At 45.6% G+C, this 20,358-nt stretch overlaps 1 protein-coding gene across 2 annotated transcripts in view; it reads right to left on the bottom strand.

Moving 5' to 3' along the window:
* The window catches only part of ANXA3 (annexin A3), a 99,747-nt gene that overhangs the window by 10,540 nt on the left and 68,849 nt on the right, over window positions 1-20,358 (bottom strand). For both annotated transcript variants that reach the window (XM_073542123.1, XM_073542119.1), the window contains exons 7-8: window positions 17,361-17,440; window positions 7,007-7,063 (exon numbers count right to left, since the gene is read on the bottom strand). In XM_073542123.1, coding sequence (XP_073398224.1) covers window positions 7,007-7,063; window positions 17,361-17,440 — 137 coding nt within the window. The remainder of the gene's footprint in view (window positions 1-7,006; window positions 7,064-17,360; window positions 17,441-20,358) is intronic.

The raw sequence follows: 20,358 nt of genomic DNA, 5'->3' as shown, positions 1-20,358 counted from the left end.
TAAAAATCATGGTTATTCCACAAAATATTGATTTCCGAACTCTTCCTGATTTAAAACATTAGTATCGTTGTTTCTAAATGATTATGAACTTGTTTTCTTAGCATTTTTTTATGTCTGCAAGCACTGCATTTTTTTTGTTAATTTGACCATTTCTCATTTTCTGAAAATAAATACAAAATTTAGTGCTTGGAAATTCGAAGACATGTTGTCAGTAGTTTATAGAATAAAATAGCAATTTACATTTTACGCAAAAATATACCTATAAAGAGAAAAATCAGACAAACTGAAAATTTTGCAGCGGTCTCTTAATTTGCCAGAGCTATAGCTAGCTATAATATATATATTTTTTACTGGAAAGTGTTTTTGATCATATGACATTTGAGGTCCATTGACTTAAGCCTCATTCGGACGATCCATAGGCTTACACTGAAAAACCACCATGGTTACTTACCGGTAGCCGTTTTTTCCGGAACCCATGACAGCACCACATGAGAGAGGGATCCGCCCCGCCAGGACAGGAACCTACTGAAACATAAGGGGCGGCACCTCTCCCCCGCTTCAGTTGGATTACAGAGCATTTGAGAGGACTTCCCGGTTAGTTACATATTTATCCAACACCACATCACACAAATACACCCGACTATTGTGCACACCCAAACGGTGAAAAAGGGGGGGAAATATACGGGTGCTGTCATGGGTTCCGGAAAAACCGGCTACCGGTAAGTAACCATGGTGGTTTTCCCTTCACCCATGACAGCACCACATGAGAGATTCTGGAGACTTCGAACACCTTAGGGAGGGACCACCGCTTGCAGCACCCTTCTACCAAAGGTCAAGTCAGCAGAGGAGGACAGATTTAGTCTATAGTGTCTAAAGAAAGTTGAGGGTGAGGCCCAGGTAGCGGCCTTACAAATTTGCTCTATTGATACCTCAGCTTTCTCAGCCCAGGAGGTCGCCACGGCTCTGGTGGAATGAGCCTTGATGCCGTCAGGAACCGGGACGCCACTAGCTGAATAGGCTACACTAATGGCCTCCCTAATCCATCGGGCAATAGTCCCCTTTGACACTCCATAACCTTTCCTAGCACCCTGGAAGGCTACAAATAGGGACTGGGACCTCCTCCACTGGCTGGTTATAGACATATACTCTACTAGGGTTCTTTTAACATCTAGGCTATGAAACTTTTCCTCCCCTGGGTTTTTCAGATTCTCGCAAAAGGAAGGGAGGACAATCTCTTGGTTTGGGTGAAAGTTAGTTACTACTTTCGGCAAGTAAGCCGGGTCTGTTCTCATAACCACCCTATCCTGGTATATCTGGGTATATGGTGGGTTGACTGAAAGGGCCTGTAAGTCACTAACTCTACTTGCCGACGTTAGAGCTACCAAAATGATGGTTTTTAGAGTGAGATTTTTAGTTGAAATCTGCTGTATGGGTTCAAACTGCTCTTTCGTGAGGGCTTCCAGCACCAGATTTAGATCCCATGGAGCTATTTTCGGTAAGGAAACTGGCCTAGATCTGTGGCAAGATTTTATAAACCTGGCTACCCATCTGTTTGCCGCTATATTGCAATTGTATAATGCACCCAGCGCTGAAACCTGTACTTTGAGGGTATTAACCGCCAGGCCTAGCTGTAGGCCTGCCTGCAAGAACTCCAAGATGGACTCGATTGGGGGTTCTTGACCTAACGGTTTTCCCAGGAATTGTAGGAATTTTTTCCACGTTCTGCCATATATGTTGGTTGTTATTGGTTTTCTACTTTTCATTAGAGTAGTCACTAACCCCGGGGAAAACCCTTTATCTCTCAAAAGTGACCTCTCAAATTCCACGCCGTCAGATGGAGCCCCTTGACTTGTTTGTGGAATATCGGCCCCTGAGCTAACAAATCTGGAATCTCTGGGAGTACCCACGGGTCCGAGAGAGACATCATTTGTAGTAGAGAAAACCACGGTCTTTTTGGCCAGAACGGGGCTATGAGGATTACTCTGGCTTGCTCGTCTCTTATCTTTTTTACTACTGCCGGGATTAACGCTACTGGGGGAAAGGCATAGCTCAGTTTGAACAGCCACGGGATTTGTAGAGCGTCCACTGCCCACGGGTTTTCCCCTGGGTTTAACGAGCAGAACCTTCTCACTTGCCGGTTGCTTTTGGTGGCAAAGAGGTCGATTACTGGCTGACCCCATAACTGTACTATCTTCTGGAATATTACAGGATTTAAGGCCCACTCTCCCTGTTTTAACTTGTTGCGGCTTCGAAAGTCGGCTTGAACATTTTCTGTCCCGTTGATATGCAGGGCTGTTAGGGAGGTTAGATGTTGCTCTGCTTTGAGGAAGATTCTTTTGGCTTCGTCCATTAGGGAGTTTGACCTTGTCCCTCCCTGGTGGTTGACATACGCCACTGCCACCCTGTTGTCTGACATAATTCGGACGTTTTGACCCCGTAACCTGGGAATGAATGCCTCTAGGGCCCTGTTTATCGCTCTCAACTCTCTTAAGTTGGAGGAAGCCTTCTGCTCTATGTGACCCCAGGACCCTTGGGCCATATGTTCTCTCAGGTGTGCCCCCCATCCCGAGGAGCTTGCGTCCGTCAATATTACATCGGACACAGGCCTGTGCCACAAAGTTCCCCCTGTTAAATTTGTGTCGTCTAGCCACCAAGTGAGAGAGTTTTTCCCCCTTTCGGAAAGTTCCAGCTTCCCTTCCAAACGCCCTTTCAATCGTCTCTGGGCTGACAAGATTTCTGCCTGCAGTTGTCGGGTATGATACTGTGCCCAGTTGACCGCAGGGATACAGGCTGTTAGCGTGCCCAACAGGGACATTGCCCTTCTTAGGGTCATGTGAGGATGCTGTATTGCCGTAAGGGTCATTTCTCTCACTTTCTCTAGTTTTTTCTCTGGCAAGAGACAAACTTGACGGTCGGAGTCCAAGACGAAACCTAGAAACGTTTGTTTCCTTAGGGGTTGAAGTTTTGATTTTTTTAAGTTTACCATCCAACCCAGTCTTTGCAGGGTCTCTGTTATCTTCTCTACCTGATGTGCGCAGTGATGTTCTGAATTGCCAATGACCAGAAAATCGTCCAAGTAAGGCACCATAATCACATTGTGGATTCGAAGGAAAGCTGTCATTTCCGCTATTACTTTTGTAAAAATCCTTGGCGCTATGGAGATGCCAAACGGAAGAGCTGTAAATTGAAAATGCCTGAGGTCGCCCTGGATGTATAGGGCTACCCTCAGGTATTTTTGGTACTCTTGGTGCATCGGGATATGGTAATAGGCATCCTTCAAATCGATTACGGCCATGAAGCAGTTGTGGTGTAACAGCTTTATGGCCGAAGTCACTGATTCCATTTTGAATGTTTGGTTCTTGATCCATTGATTGAGGCGCCTGAGATTTATTATCGTTCTGAAGGAAAGGTCGGGTTTTTTTATTAGGAAGAGGGGAGAATAGAACCCCCTTCTTTCTTGATCTTTTGGGACCTCTACCAGAACTTGTTTCTCCAATAGTCCTAAGATTTCTGTTTCTATGGCTGATTGCTCTCCTGGTTCCTTCCTGACGGGGGTCACCACAAATGAAGCTCTTGGATACTGGAAGAAGGGGATTTTTAGGCCATTCTTTATAATTTTCAGGATCCAATTGTTGGCCGATATTTTCTCCCATTCTTGGGAAAAGAGCCTCAATCTTCCCCCCACAGGAGGGCTGGTGTCATTGCGGGGATTTTTTGGCGGTTGAGGTATTTCCCCCAAACATAAACCCTGGTTCTTTTTTCCTCGTCGTCCCACCTTTTCCGTTCTCCCGGGGGACGGCCTCGATTGAACCTTCCCCTCCGAAAGGGCGGTCTCCTTTGATCACCCATGAATCTGGGGAAGCCCTTCTTTTTATCACCGGCTTTTTCCAGGATGTCATCCAGGTCTTTTCCAAACAAGAACTGCCCATCACATGGTAACGAGCATAATTTTGCCTTAGATTGAATGTCCCCAGGGCAGCCTTTGAGCCATAACGCCCGTCTTGCGGCGTTCGACAGCCCCGCTGCTCTTGCCGTTAACCTCATCGAGTCGGCGGAGGTGTCTGCCAAGAAGGCGGCAGCTCCGTGTAGTAGGTACATTTCACCTAAAATTTTCTCCCTTGGCATTTTGGAGACCAATTTTTCTTCCAGTTGTTGCAACCAGACCATTAATGACCGGGCTGTGCAGGTGCCGGCTATTGCTGGTTTTAGACCGCCTGCCGCTGCCTCCCAAGTGTGCCTTAGGTATGAGTCCGCTTTTTTATCCAAGGGATCTCTCAAAACCCCTGAATCCTCCAGGGGCAGGGCCGACTTCTTGGAAGACCTAGACACTGCGGCGTCAATCTTTGGGACTTTGTCCCAGATGTCCGTGTCCTTAGCCTCAAAGGGGTATCTTCGCTTTGAAGAGGAGGGAAGACTACCTGACTTCTCCGGTTTCTTCCACTCTCTCTCGATTAGGGCCTGAATCTTGACATTGACCGGAAAGGTACGCTTTTTCCTTTCTTGTAGGCCGCCAAACATCACATCCTCCAGTGATCTCTCTACTTTCTCCTCCTGTAGGCCCATAGTGGACCTGATGGCTTTAAGGAGGGCGTCCGTATCTTCTACGGGAAAGCAAGGTCTGCCCCCCGTATCACTGTCTGAGGATGAAGATGACCCGTGCTCAACTTGATACTCCGAAGAGGAGGAGCCTGACGAGGAACTCGGGGAGGCTTTCCTACTCTTACTTTTCTTTTTTAATAATTTTTTAAGTGAGCCCTGTACCTCCGACTTAATTATTGATCTGAGGTTTGTTGCCAGGCTTGGTGCCTCTTCAGCCATAGTCCGCTGAATACAGCTGACACATAAGTCCTTTTGGTAGTCTTTTGCTAAAGGGCTGTGGCATATGGCACATACTTTATTTTTCTTTTTGCATGTAGCTTTTTTGCCTCCCTAAAAAAAGAAAAGACATAGGAAGCCCTATTACAACATTGTCTACTTTCACGGAGATCACTCACCACCCAGGAAAGACCGATACCGGGCTCTGGGGCTGCGAAGGAGCGTGCGTTCTGCGATCTTTTGACCTCGAGGAATCCCTCGATCGGTGACTTGGACGGCTGCTGCTTTTGCCGCTCGAGCGGCTCTTGCGACCAGAAGCTTGTGATGGGGGCAGAGACAATGGGGACGGTGAGCGATCCTCCTGAGACGCCATTGTCACCCCTGCAGCCACTTCTGCTCCTTCTTTAAAGTGAGTGCCCCTCATTACCCCTCCCCCCGCGACCGCCAGCCGCTTCTCCTGGCCGGCGTCGCGCCCGGCGCCATGATCGTCGCGTCCTGATGACGTCAGCGGTCGCGCTCCCAGAATCCTCTGCGCCGCTGACGTCGGACGCCGGTCTCCGCCCCCGGCTTCCCCTGCAAGCAGACGAAGGACGGGCGCGCGCGCAGGGGGAGGGCAGCACGTGGAGGAACCTCCGAAGGGAGGACATCGGGACGTGCCCGCACGAACCCGGGGCCCGGATCAGGCAACACCCCGGGGACTGCGCTACCAGCTGCCGACGGCCGGCGTCGCAGGTAAGTCAGCCCTGCAATTTAAACGCCGGGACGGCCCTGGGTCTTTCATCCTGACAGGCGCCGCCGCTGTCAGAGGGATTCCTTTCCAGGACAGGAACCCAACTGAAGCGGGGGAGAGGTGCCGCCCCTTATGTTTCAGTAGGTTCCTGTCCTGGCGGGGCGGATCCCTCTCTCATGTGGTGCTGTCATGGGTGAAGGGAAAAAGCCACTTCCAGGTCATGCACAACGCAGTGTGACCCGAAGTGTCTGGTGGTGACGTCAAAGAAGAGAAGCAGAGCAGAACAGTGCTCGATACCGGAGAAGATGGTGGTGAGTGTATTAATACACTCACTCTACATTACATGCATACGGTGCGGGAAATAAGTATTTGATTTCTTGCTGATTTTGTAACTTTGCCCACTAAAAGACCTGAACAGTCTATAATTTTAAGGGTAGGTTAAATTTAACATTAAGAGGCTGAATATCAAAAATAAAATCCAGAAAATCACATTGTATAATTTATTTGCATTTTGCAGTGAGAAATAAGTTTTTGATCCCTCTGGCAAACAAGACTTAATACTTTGTGGCAAAACCTTTGTTGGCAAGCACAGCAGTCAGACGTTTTTTGTTGTTGATGATGAGGTTTGCGCACGTCAGGAGGAATTTTGGTCCACTCCTCATTAAGATTTTGAGGCTGTCGCTTGGCAACTCAGAGCTTCAACTCCCTCCATAAGTTTTCTATGGGTTAAGGAGACCCAGGACCCTTAAAATTATAGACTGTTCATGTCTTTGTCAGTGGGCAAACTTACAAAATCAGCAAGGGATCAAATAACTATTTCCTTCACTAATATATATAATATATAAAGTCAGCGGCATTTAAATGGTTACACAGAAGCAATTCGAGCCAGCTCCAATAGATGCTGTTACAGGCAGAGGGCACATGTCCTGTATAGACCAGTCTGCCCCATACACCTGCACTCAGTGTGATATAACGGGCTAAAAGCTGTTCTGCACTGCTAGATGACAGCAGTGGCAAAGTTGAATAGCATAGCTCCGTCAACTGTGCAAATGGCCACTCCTACTCAAAAAAAAAGTCAGATCTTCAGTACCTGGCCAGTACAAAGATGAGGAAGTTGTGATGTTCAAGTCCGTCACTGCCAACATCCAGGAACAGTGAGCTGTTGATTGGTGGGGATGCCAGGTGTCAGTCTGATATTGATGAATTCTCTCAAAGATAGGTTATCAATATAAAAGCAGTGGAGCAACCATTTACCCATCTACCATTCTTAGTATCAAGTACTAAAACACACTTTCATCTGATCAGACATGGAGTGAAAAATGTCTGCTTTATAAATAGGACTGTTTAAGAAGCAGAAATTACCAGTCATTAGTATGCTAAGTGAGGTCAGTAAGCAGTATACATCACTATCACATGGCAGTGGCTCAGAGCTGCAGGGGAGGCATGTCTAGCTTAATTTACCTCCGCATCCTTTTTAGCAAGATTTTCATCCACTTTTGAACTTTCATCACGTCTGGCCTGGAGAGGAAAAAAAAGAAAAGAGAATCAATTTTATGGAGTAAGTATATGGAGATTGATTATGTTTTTGTAAGCAAAGCTAAAGACCTCAATTCATCTACTCTGGCAAATTTAAAGCAGCATCTGCTTTGGGCTTTATGGACTGGGAATGCCCATCACTATCTTCATTAGGCATTTAAAAACACGTTCCACACAATTCTAAATTCATATCTACTTTTTATTTAATTCATACATTTAAAAGGCTGATAATTATTGCATGTAGCAAAGTTGCCAGAATTTAGGTTGCAAACTTTTTTTTTTTTTCCCCAACATGATGGAATTTAATTTGATAATTAAGCGCAACAGTCAGATAAATCAGATTTTGGTAACATACCAGTGCCTAGTGTGTCTAAGGCCAGGATCACACATGCTAGAAACTCGGACGAGTCTCGCATATTAATACCCGGCACTGCCGCCGGCACTCAGGAGCGGAGCCTGCAGCTGCATGTATTGCTATGCGGCCGCACGCCCCGATCCGAGTGTTGGCGGCTGTGCCGGGTATTAACATGCAAAACAGAAGCCGCGGAGACACCATCACGTGTTTCTCAACGCAAGCAATGACCAGCCAGGTCTTTGCCCGGGAAGGAACAACCACGGGAAAGGCAGTCTCCAATGAAGGAAACCACCTATGCCAAAACATGGTATCCATCCACATACAGCTGTTTCGGGGTATTGCCCCTCATCAGTGTGGAGTAGAAAACTGGCTGGTAGGAGCAATGCCTAGTAAAAAGTATTAACATGCGAGACTCGTCTGAGTTTCTCGCATGTGTGATCCCGGCCTAAGGCTACTTTCACACATCAGGTTTTCGGCGTCAGGCGCGATCCGGCGTCGTGCCGGAATGCCGGATCCGGCAAATGTTTTGTAAAACCTGATGTGCCGGATCCGGTTTTCTGCCGGATCCGTCTTGTTCTTGACAGACAAAACCGGATCCGTCTAATCCGGTTCCTCCGTTTTTCTATCCGTTTTTCGACGGATTACGCCGGATCTGGTTTTTAAAATTGACCCTTGCGGCCTTCCGAACGGGATTGGCTACTGGAAAACTATATATAGCATGTTCCTACAGCCCTTCTTTGACAGGTTGTAGAGGAGAAAGTGCAGGTTGGAGAGAAGAGCAAGTTACTGGCGAAGATGGATGTTGTCATTGGAAATATTACCACTAGAAGTTCTGTGACGGTTTCAGTAATGAGGGACAATTTTGCACTATACTTTATGTCACCTCAAGGCAGAGTACACTGGCAGGATGACAGAGTGTGAAAGATTTGTGCCCTAACCAAACTTGTGTACCTTCTGGACCAACAGTATATACCTTTGCCAACCAAAGTTGGCTATCTTGTCATGGTCTTACTATTTTTAGCTTTAGGCCACAGGTGTGTTCCTTGGTTGTGTTTTATGCAAAGTATTTCACCTTATAACAAAAGTTGTGTTCATTGTTAGGAAATCACCAACAATAAACACAACTTTTCAGGTGAGATACTTTGCTTCAAACACAACCAGGAACACAACTGTGGCAAAAAGCTAAAATTTACCCACAGTTATATACCTGGTTTTGAATACCTTTTTACCTTTTAAATACCCTGTATTTAACCTTTTTTTTAAACATATTTCGCCGCAGAAAGAAATGACAGACAACCAGTGTAAACAATAATTTAACTTTTATTTAAAATATTGTTTTTTGTGTAAACTGTTTTTAAAGTTAAAAAAACTTTTTTAATAAAGGTTTGAAACCAACCAAATGGGCATTTTTATTACAAAAAAAACATTATAACTCGGTGTAGTGTGGGGTGGAAATACTGCTGGAGGGGCTGCGGGACACTTCGACAATGGGAGTGTGGAGAGAGGACTGGGATCGTGGTGGGGAAGGTACAGTTAGAGGTGATGGTGTGGAAAAAGCTACAGAATGGGTGGACATGTGGGAGGCAGAAGAGGTGGTGGGCGGTGGAGTGGAGGGTTGGGCAGGGACTGTAGGAGCAGATGATGTTGATGGAAAGTTGTATGGGGAAGGAGTTTGGTACGGGGAAGGAGTTTGGTACGGGGAAGGAGTTTGGTACGGGGAAGGAGTTTGGTACGGGGAAGGAGTTTGGTACGGGGAAGGAGTTTGGTACGGGGAAGGAGTTTGGTACGGGGAAGGAGTTTGGTACGGGGAAGGAGTTTGGTACGGGGAAGGAGTTTGGTACGGGGAAGGAGTTTGGTACGGGGAAGGAGTTTGGTACGGGGAAGGAGTTTGGTACGGGGAAGGAGTTTGGTACGGGGAAGGAGTTTGGTACGGGGAAGGAGTTTGGTACGGGGAAGGAGTTTGGTACGGGGAAGGAGTTTGGTACGGGGAAGGAGTTTGGTACGGGGAAGGAGTTTGGTACGGGGAAGGAGTTTGGTACGGGGAAGGAGTTTGGTACGGGGAAGGAGTTTGGTACGGGGAAGGAGTTTGGTACGGGGAAGGAGTTTGGTACGGGGAAGGAGTTTGGTACGGGGAAGGAGTTTGGTACGGGGAAGGAGTTTGGTACGGGGAAGGAGTTTGGTACGGGGAAGGAGTTTGGTACGGGGCAGGTTGCTGGAAGTGGGGAGATGTCTGGTACTGGGGAGGTTGCTGGTACTGGGAAGGTTGCTGGTACTGGTGAGGTTGCTGGTATGTAATAGGAGGGGGAGGATGGAAAGTGGCTGGAGGGGGTGCAGATGTAATAGGAGGGGGAGGATGGAAAGTGGCTGGAGGGGGTGCAGGTGGAGGAACTACAGTGGTGGGAGGTGGAGGTTGGGATGTAACCTGCTGTAGAGCACCGTGGCACGAATGCATTACATGCATCTGCTGGGTAGGAGATAGTGTTGCCATGCGCTCCACAACAGACCTGAAAAAGGTGTGGTTTGGCGAAGATCTTGCTTCTGAATGCATGGTTTGCAGAAGTGTCTTCACCTCCAGAATGCTGGAGTTGATCTGCTGAAAGCCTGCGGAGATTTGCTCTGACAAGACTTTTAGACAGTTCTGGAAAGATGCATTCAGATGCAAGAACTCTGGCGCATAACTCTTTTCCTGACCCCTCTGCCGCTGCCGCCCAGTACCCGCAGGTGTACTAGAGGTGGCAGGGGCAGAAGGGTGGGGTAAAGGGAAAGCGATCTCCTCACCAGCAGCTTCATGTAATGTAGGCGGCCACAAAGCTCCTGTGCTGGTGGATGGGACAGATGGGTCGAATGTGTGGGAAGGCTGGGAAGGTGCAGATGTACCGGGGCGGTCGAAGTGTCCCTCGGTGCCGGTCTCCTCAGGGATCGCCTCAGAAGGGTCCAATCGTGCAGGCTCCCGAGTGCTGCTCACCGTGCTGTGGAATAAAGAGAAAAAAAACAATTAAAATACTGACATGGTATGGCCCTGGCTGAAAAAAAAAAAGTTACATCTAACATTTTTTTTCACATGTGGTGTGTAATATTTACCTTCTAGTGACCATTGTTTCCCGGAGGAACGACAGGGCTTGTGCGTACTTGTACTTGCTCCTGCGTCCTCCAGATCCACTCGGGGCCCGCATCTCTTTATTGAACTCCTTCTTGAAACGATCCCTCACAGACCGCCACCGATTCACAATTCTGTTCCCTGAAACGAGAAAGGAGTGGTTAGTATACAACATCAGTGTTTCACAAACTCCAGTCCTCATGGTCCCCAGGGGTCATGTTTTCAGGATTTCCATAGTAAATAGAAATCCTGAACACATGATCCGTGGGGACCACGAGGACTGGAGTTCGGGAAACACTGGTTTACATCAAGCAACCGGTACTGTATATACTTACGCTCTTTAATCTGGGCCCGAACATCGAGGTCCTCCCAGCGGCCCACAAGGAGCGAACAGATTTCCTCCCAGAGTCGTCGGGTAACGATAAGGTCAGCGTGGCGGCGGTCAGCCATATTCCAGAGCGGCTCCCTTTCTCTGACGAGATCGATGAGGTGGTCCACATCGAGTCCTCCATCCTCACCGTCAGAGTCGGGAGCACACTGTGAAGGCTGTTAAAGAAAAAGACAAAAATAACATAATTAGCCTCCACAAAAGAAATGAAATAAAAAGTGCAAAAAAACAAAGCAAAAATATTTATACTTACACGCTGGTGACCGCCGCGTTGCTGTCGCCGACGACCCTGGGAGGCACTGCGAGGACCTCTTGGCCGAGCACCAGATTGGGAAGACTAGAGAAGAAAACAAAAAATGTTATGTCTTTGGATGTAGGCATTTGTTTGCTGTGTGTGGTCTGCAGAACATTGTTTTCTATGTGTTGTGTGTAGTGTGATGTTGTGTTTGATGCAAAAAACTTACCAATTGTGAGCCCACTCCAAGTGTCTGTCCACCCCTTCCTTCTTCTGGGAGCTCCTCTTCATCTTGTGAATCCTGTTTTGAAATAAAAGGCAATGAATAGACATATATTACAGAGATGATGGATTTTGGAAATAAAAACTTACCGTCAAACGCTGACGATGCGAGGGAGGGCTCCCAGAAGATGATGTGCTGTCTTCCTGGTGGCCACACTCCATGCCTGTGGGTGGTGTTCCAGCTGCTGCCATTGCTGCTGCTGCTGCATCTATTGGGCGGCTGTTGAATAAAGAGAAACAAAGGGCCAATGAATATCTTGATATTCAATAGCCCTAGTTTGGAGGAATGGGGGATTTGATAATTACCGTCTCTCATCTGCTGCTGGCCTCCCCTCCTCAGCATGTTCCATTTGCTGCTCCATTTGGGGTGGTGGTGGTGCTGATGGTGCTGCAGTGGTCTCCTGCCTTCTCCTGCTGCGCTTGGTTGCTTTCTTGGGTGGCATGTTGGGTGTGGCTGTGGGTCCCACTGTCTTGCTTTTATATATGTCTTGTGGGCAGAGCTACTGAGCATGCACAGACCAAAAAAACCGGATCCGGCTTTCGCCGGATCAGGCGCATTGCGGCGCTCATAGGCTTTCATTGTGTGAAAAAGCCGGACGCGCCGGATCCGGCGTGTCCGGCTTTTTCGCCGGAGACAAAAAACGTTACAGTAGCCGTTTTTTCCAGACGCCGGATCGCGACACATTGCCGGATCCGGCGAAAACCGGATGAAACGCATGGCCATCCGGCGCGATCCGGCGCAAATGCAAGTCAATGGGGGGGAAACCGGATCCGGCATTGCATTTCGCCGGATCCGGTTTCTGTCAAAAGCGCCGGATCGCGCCTGACGGCGAAAACCTGATGTGTGAAAGAGGCCTAAGAGATGTACTGAATCTCATTTATCATGGCATCCACTTTTCATTGGGCAGTGCCTCTTCATCAGCATTCTACCATTACTTTATTAACTGGACCTTCCTAAGCTTTGCTCTCCAAAATGCGTTGCTCAGGTCACTGGTCACAGACATGCCTATTATGAACTAAAAAGACCACCTCTCTCTGTGTGGAGTCAGACACTAAGCCCACCACTACTTCCTGCAATCAAGGTCACTGTTGATATAGACGAATTACACTTAACAAGCAGTGGATATAAACACAAAAAAAATAAAAAATAAACAGTGGTGGTGGGAATAATTTTCTCAATTAAGTTATTTGCATGTTAATTTTTCTGTAAGATTGGTTTAAACCTGGCCTCTTAAGCAAGAATATGGCAACAGCTGGGCTTTAACTAGTTCCTGAAGTCCATACTAAAAAAACAAAAATATTAAAAAAGGAACCAATCACGTTGTACATGTAGTTCAATCTGTAGACAGCATGATGTAGAGAAGCGGATATAGGTTTGTTGGAAAAGATTCAGTAGAACTTGTATGCTTACAAACATGAGATATACCATATTTTTCGGATTATAAGATGGTCCGGATTATATTATTATCCCCCACATTTTGCGGAAAGAAACAGGAAATTTAATTTTTTTTTAATAAAATGGTTGTGCTTCTTATAATCCATGTGTCTTAATGCTCACCGGAGGTGGTGGTTGCGTGAAGCGGGGTCCCATGGTTGCTGCTGGAGTAGGCAGGAGTGGGGTGATGTTGCAGGCCGCAGGCTGGGATGAGGGTGTCTCTGGTGCTGCTAGGCTCTGCCAACATTTTGTGAAAGGCCAGAGTCTCGGCAGTCCCATGGTTTCCTGTGCAGTGGGCACTGGGATAAGGCCTCCAGGGGCGGCACATGCACAGATTGAGATCTCACCAAGATCTTTGTGCAGAGATCTCCATCCGTGCATGCACCGCCCCTGGCATCAATTTTCCTGGAGTCCACCGCACAGGAAGCCATGGAACTGCCGGGACTCTGGCCTTTCACAAAATGTCGGCAGAGCCCCAGCAGCACGGGAGACCCCCGGCAGCCCCTCATCCCAGCCTGCGGACTGCAGCAACGGTACCGGTAAGGTATATACGCATTATAAGATGCTGTAAAGCATCATGTACTTTTCCCTATTTTCAGAATCTTCTATTCACATATTGAGCTCTGCTATGCCAGTGGTGAGGGTTTGACCCCCTATTCTTTTCCTTTTTGCCTGTCATGCCTGTGAATTTCTGCTCACTCACAGCCTGACACTGTCCACCCCCCTTTTGCTTCCCCCTTCCCCCAGCCTGCACACACACTCAGTGTAACCTGAGACACCAGTGAGGGATTTCCTTCCTCACAGCAGGGAGCCTCTGTCTTTCCACCATGTGAGAACTTCCTATAGACAATAATGGGAATCTAATCATTTGGTCATAAAGCGATGTGAGGTTGTGACAGAAAAATAAAAACTACATATCTAGAACGTGCGTCGACTAAGCTTCATAGCCCATGTTTTTCACAGTTCCAGCGCTAACCGATCCGGAGAAATGGATTTCTCCTGAACCGAGTGGAATAACTAGTCCGAGTTGGGAATCACTGGAAAGCCAATTTCAATATAAGACGAATGAGGGTTCTGCCGATCTTCTGCTAGGTTCTCAAGCCCAGTTATGATCGTTATAAGTTTTCAGAACAGGATCTGTATACTGAGATGGGGAGGACTCTCACAAGCCAGCCCCTTTAGTGATGTCACAAGCCCAGAGTCACTTTCACACAGGACAGCCCTCATTCTAGCCTGGGAAACTGCTGCATCCAGACCCCTCAATGCATTGTGACGTTTGGGTCCTCCTACCAGCCTGGTTCTGCCTGAAATGATCTAAGTAACAAGTGAGTGCCTCTTTTCTTCTCTTAACCCCCTTTTATTTGTATTCACATTGTACAAATTTTAATGGCCTCCTATTGTAAAATCATTTTATCTCTCTGTAAACACTGCCTGTCTTTTGGGAGTCAAATATAAAACTACTAGTCTCATATCTCCTTGCTCTATCACAAAAATTCATGTGCCTATAAGCTAATTACGCTACTAATTTGAGTTGACTTTGTACCCCTTAATTAATTTTAAATTTTAATAGAGAAAATCGGAAGCTGGTGGCAGCGAAGGGTGTTTTGGCTAGGTGGGCTAGCTGGTAGTGACGGAAGGGGTTTTATAAGCTGATTATGCGGCTGCGGCCAAAGCAGTTATAATTCCCTCACTGCAGCGTGCTTAATAGCCAGTGCACACCACGTGGCCCCGTCCGGCAACTAATTATCCTAGGTGCAGTTCTTTGACTGAACTGAGGGTAAGGGGGGTGCCGGAGAGCTGAGAGTTCCAAAGTGGAACTGAAAAGTGGGATTTACATAAATCCCTGCAGTTCGTGACATATAGCGGAGAGGAGTGGGATAACTCAGATAAGCCCCTGCAGTAAATTGCTAGGGCAAGACTAGCTTGCTGTTTTCGTCACATTGTGACAGTAGTGGGATAACTAAGATAAGCCGCCCTGCACTTGTGATAGCCGTGTGCGGCCAAAGGTCAACATTCCCAAAACCCTGACAGCCCTGGCAGCACCAGAGACCCCAGCAGCACCACCGGGCAGCCCCTCATCCCAGCCTGCGGACTGCAGGAACGGTACCGGTAAGGTATATGCGCATTATAAGACGCACCCCCATTTTCCCCAAAAATTTTTGGGGAAAAATGCGTCTTATACCATATTTTTCAGAATATATCTTTGTTTGTACCATGTTAGCCAGTAGATAGATAAATATTTGGAATTGAGCGTCCTCAGTGGTTGATACCATCTTTTCACTTAGCCATTAAAAGGTAACACATTGCAAACTTTCGAGACTACTCAGGTCTCTTCATCAGGCATATAGACAAAATATGAAAAATCACATTTTACACAACACAGCACAGAACTGTCATTATGGGAGAGTGATAAACAGTTGTGTCCATAAATATGGGAACAGTTTGTAGATGAAAGTTTTATTGTCCTCTGATTGGGGCCTGTGTTGTGATGCCCCAACAACGTCTTACTTGATGTAAAAAGACAAATCTATGCGACACATTCATTTCTGCACTAAGTGTGTCAAAGGCTGTCATAATTTTATACTCACAGACTCTCCTGTCTTTGAGATTTGAAGTTTCCTTTCAACACAAGTAATTTCATGTGCTGTGATCAGGCACACAAGAATGTTTGGCCACAGGTAGATCCATTCTTTTTTTGTGGCCAAACATTTTTGCATGCCTAATCACAGCATCATGGACATGAAATTAGCAGTATTGAAAGGCAACTTCAACATTGTAGAGATATGCCTTGCATATAAACTTAGATAGGTTATTGGTTAAAGCACCATTACATAGTGTTTTGTTTTTGCTCAGCACTGGAGTGGTGCTTTAAATCCCCCAGTCATATACTCTCCCTTCGGCATCTTAAGTTTTTTTGGTGCCGCTCTGGTCCCCTTGCACCATCTTGTGAGCACAGCTTTTGACTTGCTGGAAGTCAGAAAGTACATCACAATAGCAAGTCTGAGAGCCAGAAACACGAGCAGCCGGCAGGTCACTTTTCACAGAAGACAGATGGGAGATGTGACGAAAATGGATGATTAACGCTGGAAGGTAGGTATTAGACAGGGGGCAGGGGACTTACATTTAAAGCATTACTCCAGAGGTGCAGTAAAAATCATTACCTATACATTAGATTGGTGATAATTGCAAGCTAGAATTAGAGCCCTCAACTAAAGCCCCAGTCACTCACTACATGCAGTTGCAAGATTTAAATACTAAACTTGGAACTTGAATGAGTTCAGGATAGTGAATCAGCAGCAGGATATCTTCTAAGTGGTTAGTGCTGTTGCCCTCTAGTACAGTCTTGGGTTTGAAACCAGAAAATGGAAATATCTGTATCTGTTTATATGTGCTTCCCATGCTTCTTTAAAGTCTTCTCCCTCACTCCAAAAATCAGATGATTGGTACTATAAATTCCAAATTAACCTGTCCAAAGTTTTCATATATGTTCATGCAACAGTTTTCCTTGTTCTGAACACCAGGAGTTAAAAAAAAAAAAGTATTGAAAAAAAAAAAAACAGAATTTGTATTGGACCTTAGTTTCTTCAAAGTACTCATCTTTGACTCCAATAACAGTATTACGCACCCTCAGCGTTTTCTTAATGATGGGCGATCTGAGGTTTAAGACATTCTGGGGTGTGTTTTTTTAAATGTTTATTTATTCCTTGTCTCCATAAAGGCATGTGTACACAATTATTTACAGTAGAAATTACTGCTCTAAAACACTGCGATTTAGAGTACCAGCAAAATGATGAGATTTCTGAAATCTCATGCATATTCGATTATTTTTTCCTTACAGATTTGAAGCAGTTTCAAATTTACAGCATTTTAATCATTTCAGCATTTTTGCAATGTTTTTCACCCTTTCAAATAAAGGAAAAAACCCACGTATTTTACACCACGTTTCTCCTGCCAAGAGATGACTTCGGTGCAGAAATTTCTGTTGCAACTATTCACCTTAAGTGTTACTTTGTGGTTTTGCTGCCTTCAGTCTAAATCAACAATTTACATTGTCCAATAACCAGGAAAACCATTACTAAAACCGGTGTGTTCAAATTTTTGGACTGATACCTGCCCCCACTGGGACTATAAAGCGATGAAAATCTTAGTGCAGCACTGCAGACAATGTTGGCTGAGATACGACCCCTTAAGGCAAGGGGGAAAAAAAAAAAAAAAAAAAAAGCTAGACATACTTTGTGCTGCACTTACTGTACATTCTTATGTATATTGCTACCCTTCTTACCATTTGAGTCACTGCACGGCTAATAGCATGGCAAGTGATAATGATGATGTCTGAAGTGCCAATATTAATATTTACTTCTAGAAATGAAGGAATAATATTCAATTCCCTCTTGAAAAGGGTTAAATTTCAACCTACTTTTAACAAGAAAAAAAAAAAACGAAAGAAAAACATTTAAAGTAAAAACAGTGTTGAGTAACAATCTTACATTGGCCAAGAACAACAATGCTTTCCTGAAGTCACCTGTCGTCTCCGAGCTAATGTTATCTCCAAGGCTTTTACTATATACTGCAAAAACAAAATATATATAAATATAAGTATATGTATATTAAAAATAGAGTCCGTAAAAATAGTAAATAATTAACTAGTTTGAGGCTGGGCCATTTTCCCCTGCTCGACCAGGCACATTTGTGTTTTTTCCATACATGCACTTTTAACCCCTTAGCGACCGCCGATACGCCTTTTAACGGCGGTATTTAACTGTACTAAAACCACAGCGCCGCTAATTCACGGCACTGTGGAGAAAGTGAATAGCGCCCCCCAGTGTCGGATTCTCTCCGGGGTCTCGGCTGCCAGGGGTAGCCGAGACCCCAGAGAACATGAATTGGTCGGTTTTTACCGACCCCGCTTTTGTGATCGCCGTTATTAACTCTATAACGGCGACCGCAAAAAAAAAAAAACACGCGAATTTACATTTAATTTCTCTTTCCTCTGATGTGATCGCACATCAGAGGAGAGAGAAAGAGGGTCCCCGATCCCCCCCACCCGGTATCTCTCCGTGGTCCTACGTCCTGCCGACGTCATCCGGTGGGCGCCGCCATCTTGGATCCGGGGAAAATGGCGGGCGCATGCGCAGTGCGCCCACCGGGAATCTGCCGGCTCTGGCTGGCAGATTCCATTCATTCATTTTGATCACGATGATAAACTATCATCGTGATCAAAATAAACAAAATAGTACATAATCCCCCGTTTATCACCCCCTTAGTTAGGCCAACATAACAAAATAAAGAAAAAAAATTTTTTTCCATTAGGGTTAAGGTTAGGGCTAGGGTTAGGGTTGGAATTAGGGTTAGGGCGAACTAGGATTAGGGTTAGAATTAGGATTAGGGTTGGGATTAAGGTTATGATTAGGGTTAGGGGTGTGTTGGGGTTAGGGTTGGAGCAAGAATTGAGGGGTTTCCACTATTTACCAACTTTGGGGGTCTAAAAATTGGGTCTAAAAATATCACTTTTGTGGAAATAAAAAACACTTTATTTTCACGGCTCTGCGTCTATAAACTGCTGTGAAGCGCTTGGGGGTTCAAAGTGCTCACCACACATCTAGTTAAGTTCCTTAGGGGGTCTAATTTCCAAAATGGGGTCACTTGTGGGGGGTTTCCACTGTTTAGGCCCATCAGGGGCTCTTCAAACGCAACATGACGCCCGCAGACCATTCCATCAAAGTCTGCATTCCAAAATGGCACTCCTTCCCTTCCGAGCTCTCCCATGCGCCCTAACAGTGGTTCCCCCCCACATATGGGGTATCGGCGTACTCAGGACAAATCGCACAACAACTGTGGGGGTATGATTTCTCCTGTTACCCTTGTAAAAATAAAAATTTGGGGGCGAAAAGATAATTTTTGTGGAAAAAAAATGTTTTTTTATTTTCACGGCTCTATGTTATAAATTTCTGTGAAGCACTTGAAGGTTCAAAGTGCTCACCACACATCTAGATAAGTTCCTTGGGGGGTCTAGTTTCCAAAATGGGGTCACTTGTTGGAGGTTTCCACTGTTTAGGCACATTAAGGGCTCTCCGAATGCAACATGGCATCTGATCTCAATTCCAGCCAATTCTGCGTTGAAAAAGTCAAACGGTGCTCCATCCCTTGCAAGCTCTGCCGTATGCTGAAAAAGTGGTTTACCCCCACATATGGGGTATCGGCGCATTCAGGAGAAATTGTACAACAAATTTTGGGTTGATTTTCTCTTTTATCACTTGTGAAAATAAAAAAGTTGGTTCTGAAGTAAATTTTTTGCAAAAAAAAAGTTAAATGTTAATTTTTTCCTTCCACATTGCTTTAGTTCCTGTGAAGCACTTAAAAGGTTAATAAACTTCTTGAATGTGGTTTTGACCACCTTGAGGGGTCTAGTTTTTAGAATGGTTCCACTTTCTGGTATTTTCTGTCATCTACACCCCTCAAAATGACTTTAAATATGATGTGGTCCCTAAAAAAAATGGTTTTGTAAATTTTGTTGTAAAAAATGAGAAATCGCTGGTCAACTTTTAACCATTATAACTTCCTAACAAAAAAAAATTTTGCTTCCAAAATTGTGCTGATGTCAAGTAGACATGTGGGAAATGTTATTTATTAAGAAATTTGTGTGACACATCTCAAGTTTTTCGCCATATTTCCGGTTTTTTCATAAATAAACACAAGACTTATCGAAGAAATTTTACCACTAACATGAAGTACAATATGTCACGAAAAAACAGTCAATCAGCGGGATCCATTAAAGGGATCCAGAGTTATAACCTCATAAAGGGACAGTGGTCAGAATTGTAAAAATTGGCCTGGTCATTAAGCTGCAAACTGGCTCTGTCGCTAAGGGGTTAAGAGCCCTAAAGTGTATTTCTTAATTTTTGCCTCATAAAAGACCTCTGGGAGGCATCTGAAAATCTAAATAATGTGTTTCTTTTACATCCGATTTCCTGAGTATCTGAGGCTGGCATACTTGCTTATAATAAGGCTAATTCATGTCCTTAAGTGCATAACAGAGCTGATGTGTGTCTGTTCGCACCCAGCAGCACCCGCATTTGACTAATGGGTCCCGAGGAGGAAGCAACGTCATCACTACCTAAACTGTGTATACAAATCGCTGAAGGAGCATTGTATATAGCTATCAGGAGGTCGGAGGTGGTAACAATCACAGTTGGTTCAAATTTATTCACTCGTCCATTGACTATGATAGACATTGCCAAATTATTCATTTTTGATACTTTACCTTATTTGTTTACATTCCCTCTCAAACATTACACTGCAGTACTGTTTCAATGTCCATTTCATGCTCCTTTAGGCTAGTTTCACACTAGCGCTTTTGAGCGCAGCGACTGCCTGCACACGGCCGCCGCTAAGCCCCGCCCCCTGCCGCGCCTCCGCCGGTATCTCCGCCTACCGGTGCATGACGCTGCATGCGTCCTGCGTCCCCTATCTTTATCATTGGGGGCG

This window comes from Dendrobates tinctorius, unplaced genomic scaffold, assembly GCF_039654945.1.
Source record: "Dendrobates tinctorius isolate UK_male_01 unplaced genomic scaffold, ASM3965494v1 ptg000011l, whole genome shotgun sequence".
NCBI classification, from domain to species: domain Eukaryota; kingdom Metazoa; phylum Chordata; class Amphibia; order Anura; family Dendrobatidae; genus Dendrobates; species Dendrobates tinctorius.
Note: the sequence above shows the minus strand (reverse complement) of the source record. Positions and strands in the feature narration are given on the sequence as shown.